General features: G+C 40.8%; 1 protein-coding gene across 1 annotated transcript in view; it reads right to left on the bottom strand.

Annotated features, from left to right (window-relative positions):
* cep89 (centrosomal protein 89) overlaps positions 1–15,535 on the bottom strand; it is a 38,960-nt gene extending 23,425 nt beyond the window's left edge. Inside the window, exons 1-16 of the mRNA XM_076155888.1 lie at positions 15,295–15,535; positions 14,780–14,886; positions 14,212–14,358; positions 13,366–13,621; positions 11,894–11,957; positions 11,125–11,232; positions 10,319–10,540; positions 9,517–9,659; positions 7,739–7,789; positions 7,428–7,511; positions 6,905–7,008; positions 6,055–6,170; positions 5,681–5,861; positions 4,919–5,086; positions 4,305–4,446; positions 2,260–2,349 (exon numbers count right to left, since the gene is read on the bottom strand). Coding sequence (XP_076012003.1) covers positions 2,260–2,349; positions 4,305–4,446; positions 4,919–5,086; positions 5,681–5,861; positions 6,055–6,170; positions 6,905–7,008; positions 7,428–7,511; positions 7,739–7,789; positions 9,517–9,659; positions 10,319–10,540; positions 11,125–11,232; positions 11,894–11,957; positions 13,366–13,621; positions 14,212–14,358; positions 14,780–14,886; positions 15,295–15,336 — 2,025 coding nt within the window. The 5' untranslated portion in view covers positions 15,337–15,535. The remainder of the gene's footprint in view (positions 1–2,259; positions 2,350–4,304; positions 4,447–4,918; positions 5,087–5,680; positions 5,862–6,054; positions 6,171–6,904; positions 7,009–7,427; positions 7,512–7,738; positions 7,790–9,516; positions 9,660–10,318; positions 10,541–11,124; positions 11,233–11,893; positions 11,958–13,365; positions 13,622–14,211; positions 14,359–14,779; positions 14,887–15,294) is intronic.
* Positions 15,536–15,924: the final 389 nt, after the last annotated feature.

The raw sequence follows: 15,924 nt of genomic DNA, 5'->3' as shown, positions 1-15,924 counted from the left end.
ATATGAACCTTTGCCATAAAAATAACCAGGATATGTGTGCTCTTTAAGACCCTTGTGTTCACTGTTCAAGCATCAATACATTTCATTTCAGTCAACACAACTAAACATCAGCATTCCTGTGTGACACAGCACATTCTCTCACAAAGCCTTATAAACCTTGGCATTACTCACATTGTCTGACACTGTCCTTGTACGAGACTTGTAAGAGTAAGTGTCTCGATATCATCAATAAACAGCACTTGAGAAAGTGACTGAAACCTGACTCGACGGTTTGTATTCAACAGTTATTCCACAAATGATTTCCATGACACATTTGCTTGAATGTGCTCATCAATGTGCCCATCAGCGCCATCTAGTGAAATAAGAATGCGCACATACGATATACTGTATATTTATAGCGTTTGGCCGTGAATCTGGCCAGTGTTGTCGAACCAAATCCACCTTAAAAAGAAGGATGAGGGTCAGAGGAGACGCCCCATAATACAGCTGGGACCAGGTATAATCTGCTGATAAGAAAAAATTATCTTCGGAAGGTCAATAAGGATCTCTGGAGTAATGGGGAAGAATCTTAGAAAAATAAACGCAAAAGCAAGAAGAGAGAGAATTCTGAAAGAAGTAATTTATCACATGCTGCTGTGGGTCACGTAAGCCTGCAAGCAAGCTATATTTATATAAGCGCCCACTGAAATATTGAACATTTTCAGGTGTTTCAAGCAGATGGGCGGCATAAATTTTAATTACACATGAATAATGTAGTTGTGATCTGCCCTCTCTTTATAGCTTACACATAACGCATTATCTGTATCCTTTCGGTTAAACAGGGGGGCGAAATAAAATACATTCACTAGCATATATGATTTGGTTAAACTTAGCGGTATATCAATGTTATTCTCATTTCATGTGGTACTGAATGATAAGCAGTGATCGGTACATCTTGCACCTAAATTTATAAAAGCGAGTGGGTGAGGCCATGTGCTGGGGGAGGCTAAAAACTGCCATGCTTGCAGAACAACACTGCATTCACAATTCATTGCAAGGTATATCTTTCAAGCGTTTGGTCTCTATGCAATGTGATATTTGGGGTGTAAAGTTCAAATTTAAAGGATTCTGTGTGTGTTATTTATTTAGCTTTTTTTAAATTCCAAATCTAAATTAGGGTAAGGGTTAACTGTAGTGAATGTATTGAATATTGAATTTAAAGTTGAGACAGACACACACACACACACTCTTCTCTGTCTGGGCTGTCACTATGGAAACACTTCTAAAATCATTGCTACCACTGATGTATCTTCCCCTGCAGTATCTTGACTGACATAAGAGGTTGACAGCTGGAACACACACAGAGAGCATAAGCCCCAGAGCAAAGCACCGACACTGGTAGGTTCATACCACATTCAGAGAATACGTAATTGCGGGTACTTGTGTATCCCTCTAATACCACGGAGATGCCACTGCTACCGCTGTCTTCCCTGTGTATGGTTTGGATCAAATCACACCACGCATGGCTACGGAGAACCATTAGCCTGTAGCATTCAAGCCATTACTGATATCCATTCTCCTCATGCTTGCCAGTTACCAATTTCCTTCTTCTGATTACGTGTTGTTGTTGCCTGACAATTTCCTGCTATACACGTATCCCATTACTTCTTGCCTGTCTTGTTAACTGAGAGAAGTAAATCTACTTCCTTAATTTGTAATGTATTTTTTAAATCATTTTTCAATGTGGAGAACTAAACAGGTGCTGTTTAGTATGTTCACCCACCTCCCTGTAGAATAACTGCGCTACATTAATTTCGGATTATTGTTCTATTCAATGACTATCATAGTGAATTCATTTGGCAGCTTGGGAGCTTGAAAATGCTGATGCATGACTGATGAGCAACACATTTGTCGGTAATGTTAAGCAGCAAACTTTGTGTCAGCTCTGACTTTCTCTGCGACCACATTGCGTTTTCAATACAGCCAGTCACTCAAAGGATTTGTTATCACTGGTATTTTTGTTTGTTACCAGAGAAATTCCAATTCCATAGTTCTGGTTCGTATTTGGCATTTGTATGTTATGTGCAACCCATTACCATATGTGGGGAAAGGGCAGCAATAACACAATTATTTAACAGCCTTTTATGATGGAAGAAGAGAACAATGAAGTGATCCTTTGGTATTGCAGTGTGGACAGCGAAAAAGATCTCAAAATAAGTCTTAAGCCAATAAGGGGAGATAATCATTGTGTGATGGTGATGTCTGGATACAGGAACTTACTTTGACTTCCTCCTGCAGCTTTCCATAGCGAGCTGTGCCTTTCAGCATCCTGCTGATGGATTTCTGCTTTTCCTGCTGAAGAACTGAAGCCTGAGGGAGGCAAAGAGAAAACAGGAGGGGTTAATGAGCAAGGAGAAGACGGGAAAGGAGGAAATAAATACACAGTTGCATGGAGGGAGTTGGGGATTATGGAACAACTGGATAACAAAGGGAACATCGTTGAAGTCTAAAGGGAGGGTGTGGCTCAATGGACAGGTCCTCACACTGCAGACACTACAGGCCTTTAAGATGTTGAATTTCAGACTCGGTCAAAACCCAAAAAGAAAACTGAAAAGTAGAAAACAGTGTCTGAGCGTAATCCAATTATAGCCAAGTGATTGCCACAGGGGTGAGTTTGTTTGGCGTGGCTCATAATTATATGTTGAACATATTCCTTACGACTATGCATCTGTTATGCGGGAAAGGAAATCAAGCACAGAGATTCAGAAGAAAGCAGACTGATAAGGGTTAATTCAGTGTATCATACAAACTAAAATCAAGCACAATCACCCTTCATACTTAATTTGAGTGTACAATAGTTCAGACTAAATCGGTATTCTGCTTTTCACTTCTGCTATCAATTTCCATACGTCTATTAAAAAGACAGGACAATTAAGTTCTTACTTTATTTAAGGATAAATGATGATGTTTTCATGATGACTACAACCAAGCTGACACTAGAAACTGGGCAAACAGCTTGGCACTTTCATTCAAAATCCACATCATTCAAAATGCTTCTTTGAAACACTGAGCATTTGTTTAACAGCTTCTCCATTTGAAAGCTTATAAAGATAAACGAAAATCCATAATAGAGGGGGAAAAAACTGAAACCTGTGTGAAGCAGACACAAAAAGCAAAGGCGTGGACCTAAATCATCTCACTGGAGTATAGAGGCAAAGGGATGATTTGTTGATAAATGATATGCCGCATTGGATTCAATCGCAGGAGTGTGCAATGGCTCCTGAAGCAGCTACACTGGGTGGTATATATCACGGCTTTTTGGCCTTGTTTCAGTCGCAGTCTGTACGTGGTGGATTTCAAGTTATTTATAAAATTGGAGCCCCAGCTTGACAGCAGTTTGGTGTCTGCCGTCTGAGGAACATTTTGTATGTGATCAATGAAGGGCCTCTTTCTCTATTATGAAAGTGACTTGAGGGAGGGTCTTTGTAGAAAGGAACGCTAAACAAAGCAGAGAGTTCATTTCATTTTAACCTGAACTTGAGTTTCACTGAAACTCACTGATGTCAAACTATTATTAAACTAGCACTTTTAAACGTCCCTCACTTGAAGAGTGTGCAGTCTCTTACTGCACACTCTTACTGACTGCTTAATAAACAGGATCTTATTCGAAGTCTATGTTGATATTTATTTCAAACTGAAATTAGGTGTCTTGATGTCACACCTGTAAGCCGATCAGAAACAGATTTGATCGGCTTACAGGTGTCACACACACACACACACACACACACACACACACACACACACACACACACACACACACACACACACACACACACACACACACACACACACACACACACACACACACACACACACACACACACACACACACACACACACACACACACACACACACACACACCTCATTCAGACAAATCACCCCTTGTTAGCTTCATACTGGCTCACTATATGGTGTCAGCCTGACCTACGCTTGATAGCCTTTCCGTTCCTCTCCAAGCCATTAGTATGTTTCAGAGAGAACCAGCTATCATTTCCCAATTAAATGTCTCTGTATTCAAGAACTTGACCTTCTGATCCAAATTTCTGATCATTGAATTGACTGTATGCAGGAACTGACTAAAAGACTCTGTTGTGACTTTTCTACTTTTGCTGCAATATGAATATCAATATGTCCCCGACCCTTCAGTCAGCTAGATTGGGAAGGGAATAGTGTGTACTAGATGATCTTTCCACAAACTGAGCAGTACCAGCAGCATCATATGTAATACCAAATCTCTGTACAGTATCAGCCGTGTCATATGTACCATCTGTAATAGTTGATCTCTCTCCTGGGAAACATGCTCAGCCGCAGAAATGATAGCTCCCAGGTAATGCCGTGTCTTCTCCTCTTTCAACACACACTCCTCGTTCTCTTGCTTAAAAAAACTCATCCTCCTCTCAGCTTTCCTGGATGACAGAGAGGCATGAGTGGGAAAGCAGAGAGGATAAAGGGAAGGAGGGAGAAACAGAGGAGAAAAGAAAGTACAATAAGTGAAGGAGGATTAATGGAAAGGGAGGAACAAACAGTACTATAACAGATATCTGAAGCCCTGCCGTCACGGTGAGATGGGAAAGAATGCATTTGTTTATCCAACACCTTCTGACAATATTCACAACTCCGCATGAGAAAGTCCACATTAATCTCAGATCAGGTCTACAGGGAAGAGATCAGAACACATCCTGAAATAGAACCCCCTACAAATAAAGTCAGCACTATAGAAAACATCTGAATATACAGGGATTAGTGAACCTCCTCGCAATGTAAAAGTGGGTAGTGTAAACTACAAGCTGAATGAGGACACAGCAATTGGGTTTTGAGAGCAGTAGTGTCATTGGTAGCAGGCGCAGAATTTTTCTTGTATTGTAATATATTTTCCACCTGTAAGCTTGTCTGCACAGCTCTAACTCAGCCTCCATTCTCTTGATGTCAGCGGTCAGGTTGCCTTTTTCCAGAGCCAAACTTCTATTCTCCTCCTGCAGGCTAGACACTCTGAGGAGCAGCTTGTCCGCCTCACTCTTTGCCCTGTTCTCTTCTTGCTCCAGTTGCCTGAGAGACAAAGGCAGATTGTTCAGCATGGCATGATAACATAATACAACATCTGGTAGTTTAATTACAACAAAAATATCCCTACACTGTGCCAATATTTTTAATGAAGATATATAGGAATCCTGTTCGGTTTCCTGTTCACATCCTTTTCCTGGAGAAGTTCATTACTGTACAATGGAAACTTTAGAATGGGGTTGTAGTTGTGGAAGGAGGTTGAATCACTTCATTTATTTACACTTAACTACACTATAACCTGTGCTGATACCAGTGCTGGGATACTTTAAACACATTAAACGTGTTTAGATGTCTGTCTCTGTCGTCTGTTTCCAGGAACCTACTGGAAGAAGGCCTATTTTTAACTGACAGAATAGAAAAGGTGACTTCTAAACAACTAGTGCATATATTACCTAGAAATAGACGTACAGTAACCTCTAAATATGTACTTTGGATATATATACACATGCATATATTAGTATCTACCAATTTATCTTCTTAAACAATGCTCTTAAATAATTGATTTCTCCTTGCAAGCTTCTCTTCCCTCTGAGCCAGCAAAATAAATGTTTGATTAAAGCAAGAATGTTGCAATAGTACCGTCTGAGTTTCCCAGCAATATTGCAATGTTCGTCCCATGTGATGGCATCCTTCAGACGGGCCTGCAGATCTTGTACCTCCTTCAAATTTTTTTGCAACTCCCTCTTGCTCTGTTCAAGGTCTTCCTCCAAATGCTGCTTTTCTGCCTCCAACAGCATCAGTTGCTTCGATATCTTGGACACTGCAGGGAACAGGCAGAGAAGGAGTTAAGAGAGGAGGACGCAGGAGAAAATGGAGTGAGTAAACAGACAGAGGCTGAGAAAGGTTATGGTTATCTCCAAATTTGCCCTTGGCTTTCCACTTCACTTTAACACACAGCCACAGTTTTATCCGCTGAAGAATTGATTTTATTTTTTACTCTTTGCATTTAGTACCTTCAGAGTGGTGTCGGCTATTGTTGGCCTTGGCTTTATCATGCTGAGCCTCCAGCTGATTAATCAGAACTTGGTTCTCCTGCAAAACCAGAATGGCCTGCTGTTGTATCTGCTGGCTGGAGAGACAACAGAGAGACGACATACAGAATGACAAACCAGGTCAGTTCAGGTTATACTTACAACCATACCTAAGAGCCTCAATCACAATTTCTTTGCACCATGTTATCAACAGGTGGCCACACCTTATTTGAATTATGGGGAATTAAAATCACCGTTTTGTGTTTCTCAATACATCAGAATCTAATTTTACTGCTACACATTCAAAGATTACTGATGTAAACGAAGCATCAGAAAACAAATGTATAAATTAATAATTAATGGCAAATTGTTGTCTTAAGGTTGCTGCCAAATGTCTGCTGAACTGACCGGGTTTATTTCATCATGAATATTGAGCATCTGCCACATGCCATAAGGCTAATATATAGTGATCGCAGGAAATAAAATGTCCAGAGTGCTACTGCTTTACATAAAAGTGAGTGCACTGAAGAGCAGTTACAATAATTAGATTTATAGAGTAGCTAAGGTCCAAGATCAGCAACTTTACAGCGTGATCTCATCATAATGACGAATAACGGTAAGAAATATGAGCACGGACGTACAGGTACATGTTCTACTGATATTATCTAATCCTCTCACAGGGCATGGACACCTTTAGAGGAAAGAGAGACAAGAATAAAGACTACAGATTAAAGCAGGTGTTTCATTTTCACCGCATCACTAGATAAGAAGTAATAGCTAAGGAAAGGTGAACAATTATTCCCATACATACACGCAGTGAAGATTTTCTCACCTGTCCTTCTGGCTGACCGCTCCAGTTTTGGTGATTTTATCATGGAGTATCTCATTTTCTTTTACCACCACCTCTGCATGAGCACGTAACTTCTTCACCTCCTCCTTGTGAAAGCAGATAAAGATCAAATAGGATTTTGATCTCGGGTGGATTGTAGAGCTTTTTAATTCTACCAGCAGCTGTGATCACTGCATGTATGGTACAGTTTATCCTACAATTCTGCACTTAATTTAATTGATTTCTGGAAAAATACCTGACGTCTTCACCATCTACTTACATTCAGCTTTAAATAGTCTATTATCATTAAGTTATCACTGGGCTTGGAGTTCTTGTTTGTTGTATTACAATTTTTACATAATGCACCACTTAAAAACTCTTAAAAATGCACAATTCTGAGTAGCTGTCGGCCCAACCCAAGAAACATTCATCTGGGGAATAATAAACTCCACAGACGATTTGGGGAATAGAAAGTCACAAACGTAAACACAAGCAGCACAAACACATTCATACTGAAACACGTTACCTCAACAGCTTGCAATAGAGCATCCTTCTCATTTATCTGATCTTCATAGGCGAGCAGCAGGGGGGAAACATATTTCATGTCGAACTAAAGAAATAGGACAAAAGGCGTTGATCCAAAGTAGATGTATTTGTTGATCTATTTGGTAGGGTTCCTGCCACTGTGGACATTCAATGAACAGCATGGAACTCTGACATTTAATAGCATACTATCTTACCTGTGCAAATTCTTAGTGAGTGATTTACTAACGATAGTATTACGTTGACATCTTCATTAAGCATGACACATTGTTAACCAATAACTTAATTACTGACCAGCCAGGGAGGAGGAGAACCTGTTATTGGCAAGCCACTGATTTTGGAGCTCTGGAAGAGAGAGAATGAGAAAGGGAGATCAAATATGTTTAACTAAACTTTAATTCTATCTGTGTAATAAATCATGCCGTCTCAATTAGCCAATCAAGACAACAGCCAAAATAGGCACAATTAATAAGATTAGCCCAGATCTGTAAATAACATCACAGCACATTGTGCTTCTTCCTAATTACTGTTCACAGAAAAATCATTTTTACAGCAGACACAATATTGAGATACAAAATATTGCTAAACTGTCAAACTACTCCCTATTCTTCCTTTCCCTTTCACAAGCTGAGCTTCAGCTGACAGTAATGAGGAAGCAAACAGGCGGTGATGAGAACAGAAGATCCTGCTGTGAAGACACCACATGCGGTAGACAAGATTAGAACTATAGGTCTGTTCTTCTCCCGGTGTATAAACCTACAACTACCACAGAAATGACAGGTAGCCACAGGAAGAGATGGGATGGTGTTTAGACGGACAAAACATGTGCATGTACAGAGGAAAAGCTTCTTTCAACCTGGCTGTGAATATACAGAGAGTGGAAGCGGGAACCACATCCCTGATGGTGAAAGGTCCCTAAGCTGTGGCTAATGAGGGAAGGAGGAAGACACAACTGAGCTAGTCACTGCTTAAAGTCTGGTGAAAACCCAGATATGCAATCATCTCTCTTGTTTTGCTCACACTTCATGAATGGCATTCTGTATGTGTATGTGTGTGTGGTGTGTGGTGTGTGTGTGTGTGTGTGTGTGTCTGTGTGTGTGTGTGTGTGTGTGTGTGTGTGTGTGTGTGTGGGTGTGTGTGTGTGTAAGGTTAATCGTGTACTCTATTGCTGGAACTGTATGTATGCCTGCCATTCTGAAAAATTTAACAAAAATACACAATGAACAGGAAATCTACTTTCTAATCCAAGATCTACAATCTATTTAACATTGTACTGACTGGTTTAAACCTTCAACCTTTTGGCTACATTGTCAGGAATGCTCATAATTCTATTAACTATTAAAGTACCACATTTATCTATAATCATGTTTCCAATTTGTGGGTTATCAGTTTCACATATGTAATTTTGTTGTGATTTATCTGCAATTTCTGCTTGTCTTATTCAAACAGGGTAACAGACATCACTTCAATGGTATCAAACAGTTGATTTAGTCATTTTGGGATCAAACAACTATATAGGACTCTATAAAAAGGTAGTATTAAACATATGGCAGTATATTCTGGTTAGGGCTATAGATGTAGGCTGCCAGTTTCCTTTTCAAATAAGACGCAGCAGTAACTGGGGTCTTACATAGCAATTACATTCGCAACTTGAGGAAATTGGTCTTAAGTGTCTGCCCCTGAACTCAGCTAATCCATCTGTGGACTATGGATATGAGTTTGTGTGTGTCTCAGACAAAGAAATGAAAAGCCACAAGAGGGAAAATTCTGTACATCAACCAGTTTCAGAGTACTGCACTCATCATGCACTAATGGTATGTACTGATTTTTTAATGTATGCTGAAAGATACCAAGATGAAAATTAGCTGGTGCAATACTGTGTATGGGTCCTATTGTCCCTGTAATCTAATTTAAATCTAAAGTCAAAACAAAATGAGTAGTGTATGGATCCTGGAGGTATACATTGGCTGTAAGTATTACCATGTAAACTTCTAAATGTAAAATTTGTCTCATTTGTTTTTCACTGATCCTAAATATATGATATTAACTAAGTTGACTCATCACACTCATACCTCCTGTTTGGACAACGGCCGGAATTTGGTCTGGTAGCGGCTCAGCTCCACATTAAGGCGGTGAACTGTCAGTTTGAGGGCGTCATTTTCATCCACCAGCTCTTGGGCATGTTGTCTCAAAGTCTGCAGCTCTGCCTGGTCGCCTGGAGAAACAGCCGACACCAAGTCAGTGATTCATTCATTGCATATTAAGATATCAATTTGTGAAATTAACCTGAAAAGAGATTAAATCAAATACAAAGAGCGCCTACCACGTCCTTGTCAATTTCATTAGTTTGGTATTCATTTTCCAAGCAAAAGCAAAAGAGCCCCGCAATCCTAATTACAAATTAGTAATCAGTGGCAGAATGGGTAGAGATGCTGTTGTGTTGGAGAGGACTGTATAATGTAGTGTTAAGAGGAATTACAGAATTAGTACTTCATTAGCAAAATATGGTCATAGAACTCCAGTAATCAAGCGGCTTTCTCCCGACTCCCCAACCACTAAGCCAACCAGTTGCCCATTTATTTTGGCAACTTTTCATCTTCCTTTTAAATGCTTCATTGTCATCCTCTTCACTGCTCACCGCTCTGTACTTCTACTTTCCTTTTTTCTCACCCCCTCCCTTCCTGTTCCACACAAATCTTTCTGCCGTCTGTGTCGACCTTCTTTGTTCTCCTTCTTTCTTTTTCATCTTTCCTCCATCTTTCTCCCTTAGGCTCTTTCTTTCACCTTGTCCACTGTCTTTCTCCTTCCCTTCATGTTCCTCTCTTTGTCCCTGTGTATCACTCTTGCTATCACTCTCTCCTCTCTTCACTGCACCTGCAGAGGGACTTCTGTTGGAGGAGGCCCGGCTGTGGCTGAGCTCCTGCTCCAGACGCTGCAGTCTCTCCTCCACAAGCCTGTTCTCCTCCATCCTCGGGTTTCTCTCCGATACCGCTTGCATGACCTGCTTCTGCACTTCCCTCTGCACATCAGTGTGGCTGGGTTGGTTGGGTTGGCTGGGTTGACTGGGTCGGCTTATGGTTGACATGGGTAGGCTCACTGAAATGGGAAGTATCAAAACCTTTAATGACATTACATATTACATGTGTTTCCAGCTTGTGTCTCTAATTATATAAACAACTCCATATGAACAGTGAACAATGTATAATGAATTAAATGTATTCAAGCACAAGCTAAAAGATACTATTAGTGCATATTTTATAAACATTTCAACAGAACCGACACATTTTCTGCATGGTTACGCAACAACCGCTAGGATTGATTGATCGAAATTGTTTTTTTTTAAAAGACAAGAGCTCTGGCTACATGTCCAAACAGGCTAAAGTGATCTAAAGTACTGGTCTCAGAGTTTAATTTTAAGTTCTATATCTTGGCTTTACTTTGTTGAGTTTTCATTAAAATATTTTCAGCCTCTGAAGTTACAGACACACTCTAATTGGTGAGACAGGTACAGAATAAAATATTATGGGTGAGAGCAACAGATGGACTGCAGCTGAAAATATACGCATGTGTGGAGGACGTGAGAAGCTGCGGTTGAACATCCACAGAATAAAGAAACTACACATAAAACAGAAGTCAAGATATGAGGACAACCATCAGGCTATATGAGGAACTCCACCTACATGGCCCATCTTCTCTCTGACTCCTCGACTTCTCCCTGATGGGGACTTTCTTCTTAAGGGAATGACGGCTGGCTCTACGAGACCGGACAGTAGTTTCCTCTGTGAAATCTGGGACAGGAGACACATCAAGCCACACCAAATGAGTACAAGCTTGACAACATAAAGAAAGTTGCCGCAAGAGGAAAAAGCTCCTGTTGGCTATATTTAATGACCTCATTTCTTAGAAAGGAGCACAGTCATTGCATCATTTTTAGGAATTTATCACACTTTTACATGTAGATGTCATGCTTTGTTACTTCTCTGGCATTAGATGTCCGAACTCATTATCCAAAGCTAATGGCACCAGGGGGAAAAATAAACACACATGCACATGTTTATACTTACTGTCTAGATAAATGAATGTGCACATAAGATCAATCATTTGAATTTAGGCCAAAGAGGCAAAAGGTAACTGCTGGTAAGTGCAGCAAACCAAGGACAAACATGGAAACCAAAACAACTGTCTCTTAATCCCTTACAGTGTGTTTACTCCTTGTTTAACACTTGTGACATCTCAGACATGACACACACACACACACACACACACACACACACACACAGACACACAGACACACAGACACACAGACACACACACACACACACACACACACACACACACACACACACACACACACACACACACTAAAGTCAGAGTGCGTAACATCAGGTAAACAGTTATATCTATGCAGGCTTAACTCAGCTAAAATGAACCAGAGTGAGCTGTCACTACCTGGAGATGGCGCACTTCTGTCAGACATCCTGGTCTGTTGGACAGGACTGGTCTGGAGGAGAGACTGACAGAACAAACACACGCAGACAGACAGTGAATAACTAACTTCAAACAGATTTCAAAGGCAAGGCAAAGCTTCAGATACGCCACCACTTCATTTATAGTCATTGTAAAAATGTGGACAGTAAGATCTTTTCAGCATGTTTGTGGTTAAGCATCTACACAGAAACACTGTGTCATGTTAGGAGTTACAGTCAATCTAAGTTCAAGACAGAAAGAAAGAAAGCAAAAGCTTCATAACAAACTGCAGCCTGCTTTTCTTAATGCCACGGCTGTTTGATGTGACGAGTTTAACATCATTCAGAGAGACGCACAGTCCCAACTCTGACATGCATTATTCATATCTATATACAAGCACTGAGCTGAACAAAGCTGGTGAATGTGAACCGTCAATTTTATGCTCTGGGAGATTTATACTGCTTTAGCTCGACGGTTCCTTGAGTACCCTGTTGGTGTGGTGATTTATCACTTTTTAAACGCTAAACAGAGCCTCTACACTGACTTACCCGTCTATTTGGTGAACAATAATACAATGTAGTCAAAAGCCCTGCAATCAATCTTACTGTGTGTTTACAATCATTCACCGTTGAGGCCGTGGAGTCGACGTTGTGTTAGGCTGCATTATATTGCAATAGACAGTTGTAACTCACTATATAGTGTATGTACTGTTTGTCCACAGGGTTTTTTAGCTTGTTGTGACTACTTAGCGTTGTACTGGACAGCTACAGAAGACAGCCTGGAGTGACAGTTGGCCGGAAGGAAGATGCTTCAATGTTAATGGAACAGATAATGACCAAAATAAATGACAAGTAAATACCATGCAAGATTAGGTGCCAGGTTTAGTGGTGCTGTGACAGGCGACATATCTCCACATTGTCGCTGTTTTAACTGTTGAAGCATCGAGTTAGAAAAAAAACAAATCTAGGTCACACGGCCATGTGAAGGTCGTCTCACTAATCACTAGAGCTGCGTTGATAAGGAGCAACAGAGGTCTCGAGTGGACCCTCATCGACACTCATCGGGACATTTACCATGATGAACGCTGAACTAGACTTCTCTAAGCTCTATAAACATTGCCAGAGTTGAAGCAGGGACACTGGCTGCGTGAATAAAATCCCAGACAGACCTCATTTCGGTAGTACAAGCCTGAGGATATACCCGGTGACCTAACTCGGGGTACAACCGTGACTACACAGAGCCTCCCAGTGGATCAGGATGGAACAGCAATAACCATACTTCTTCAGAAACACAGCCAAGTACATACCTAGTTTCCTAAAGTGCCACTAGGCGGTTGAGTGACCTGCTCAAAGGCTATTAATAAAACGCAGTTGCATCAGGAAGAATGTGATTGTTATATTCTATGTCCAGATTTTTATACCGCCGCCCCCCAGTCAGCACTTGCACACGACTACCTTAGGTTTTAGTGGCAGGGCGTAGATGTGTTCTGTGACTGAACTGTTCTCCTGTCTGTCCACAGTTTGGTAGACGTGCTCCACCCTGTCCTCCTCATCCTCGCCACCTTCCCCGTCCTCCGCTTGACCCTCCACTGCGTCCTCCTCCTCTTCCTCCTCCTTATCCCGATCTTCTTCCTGGTCTTCCAACTCCTCCTCTGTGTGGTCACCGGAGGGCAGATGCGGCTCGCTATCCAAATCGTCTGACCATCTGTCTCTGAGGAAAATATCAATGAATAACAATAGAGGATTACTACATCTACCCTTTTACATTTTGGAAAATGATTGCAAAGTCAAATTTACAAACAGGAAAGATTCCATATGTGATCAGATCATACACAACACACAACGTCATACTGTATATTACATGACTCTGTGGTATCAGTTCACTTCAAATGTGTCCCAATTTATACTTAATATGTTACACGCTGAACAGTTTGGCTTAGGGACACAAATTGCTTAATTTTAGGCGGGTGTATTAGTGTACATCTAGTCACAAATAGTCTTAAACTAAACATCAAATTGCAGAAACGTCATATTGTTTGTGCAAACCTCTAACAGCTCTTCAGCTCACAAACACTTTACTGCAATTACAATAACTTTGCAAGGTTATATGGTGCTTTTACTTCCTAAAACAAAGAACAAAAGTGAGAATTGAGAGAATTATGGGTCGTTTGGGTAGAATTTCTACTCTGACACAATTGATCAATACAGGCCCAGGTGAGTTTCCCACTGAAGAGCTGAATCACATAGATAACACAACATTTGTTCACAAAAAAACAACATTATTTCCTATAGGTGGTTTACCGGGTGAAAAGCGTTGCGCTGATGTTTGGTTCCGATGCGAAGGACTCTGACTGGATGCTCTCAGAATAAGCTCTAAGCCTGACAGGAGGGATGGCCCATGTTTGTCCAGTGAGTGAAGAAGACAAGATGGCTGCTGCTAAGGCTGATCTGCACATGGAAAGATGCAACTCAGATGAGGAGAGGCATAGACACAGACACGAGATATAAAGGCAGTTCATATAATCAGTTCTTCAAAGTGGTGGCTTGTTATTATCACTTCTGTCTGTGTAACTGTATTTGTTCAACATGTCAGAACCAGGACAGGTGAGAATGGTGATGCAACAAGGCTAATTTGTGAGCAAAGTAGTGGACCACTCAGAGGTCAAAGGTCCAATCTAGCAAGAAGATGTGGCTGAGGTCAACATTTAAGAGTTTTGCCAATCAGTTCTCTTGAAAGGATAAAAAGGAGATTAAAAAGAAGAAGCTGGTTTAATACTGGAGGTGTTAAGCACAGTCCTCATTTGACCTGCATAATTATTATTATTTTAGATGGAGCCAAAGGTGGTGACAGAGGGAGAACATGAGGTACCTGGGCCTCTCAGGTGAGGGGTCTGGGCTGCGGGGGGGAGGGGTGCGGGGCACAGCGGGTTTGGGGGCTATGGAGGCAGCCGGGATCAAACCATGAGCGATATGGCTCTGCACGACAGAAACACAACAACACAAGAGAGATACACCACATGAGACAGACAGACATCAGGTTTAGGCGGGTTTGAATGTGAGTTGGTCAGTAAAATAACCGACAAAAGCAAATGTCCAGTGGAGGAACACAGAGGAGACGGAGGTGTAAACACATACAGCAGGTTAGCTAGCAAACACGGAATTAAACAAACATTAGCCAGTGAAAGCAGTGGAATTTCTACTCAAAACAACACTATTATTGGAGCTACTTTAGCCATTATGGCCAATACATAGTAACAGTATGTTGACTAACTTTCGTTAAGCGTCAGAGTGGGATTTTGCCACAGGTTAGGCTAACTAGACACATATCGCCACAGAAAGAAGTATCAAGCTGTTTAGCTATGGAAAAAGTGAGGTGAAACTTACAAACTCTTTGTTTTTCTCCTTCCTGAAACTAAATTTACGCATAATGAAGTGTGTTTCTTCGCTTCTTCGAGTTTGTCAAAGATTCTGTCGGTTAAACGTACAGGAAAAAGTTCATTTTCTTTCCGCGATGATTTTTTAAATGATCGGTTAAACCCTTAAAAAGTTTAAGCAACCGTGATGTGCTCAAATCTGTTTTCTTCAACAGGCTGCCAGCCGCTGCCTGCTTCCTCGTATCTAGACGCTTCTCCGCCAGAACGCACGTAGCAATGAAAGGACTGTTGATTGGCTGAAAGTGGAAACGAAAGCCAATCACAGACTTCTTTCAATACTCTTAGCAACGACACCAGTATCGACCACCAGAGACCACCCACAAGAGGGCGCTGTCTGCTGATACAGTTTTACTAATACCATCGTGTTTTCTTATTATGTCCATCAAAATATGGAATCATTTTACAAATGTTTTAATTTATGAATTAAACATTTTATTAGTGATCTATATGTATATTTTATATTATGGACTTCGTAATTGGTAAATGCTGTAAACTTATTTATCCTTTATTTCATTCAATTATTTAGCTTATTTCAAGTCTTATTTGAAGTAACACTTTAAAGCAAACCGATGTTGGACTC

Source organism: Genypterus blacodes, unplaced genomic scaffold (genome assembly GCF_046128005.1).
Source record: "Genypterus blacodes isolate CSIRO-AG114 ecotype Tasmania unplaced genomic scaffold, CSIRO-AGI_Gbla_v1 ptg000067l_1, whole genome shotgun sequence".
Taxonomy (NCBI): Eukaryota; Metazoa; Chordata; class Actinopteri; order Ophidiiformes; family Ophidiidae; genus Genypterus; species Genypterus blacodes.
This window is presented reverse-complemented; position numbering and strand designations above follow the sequence as displayed.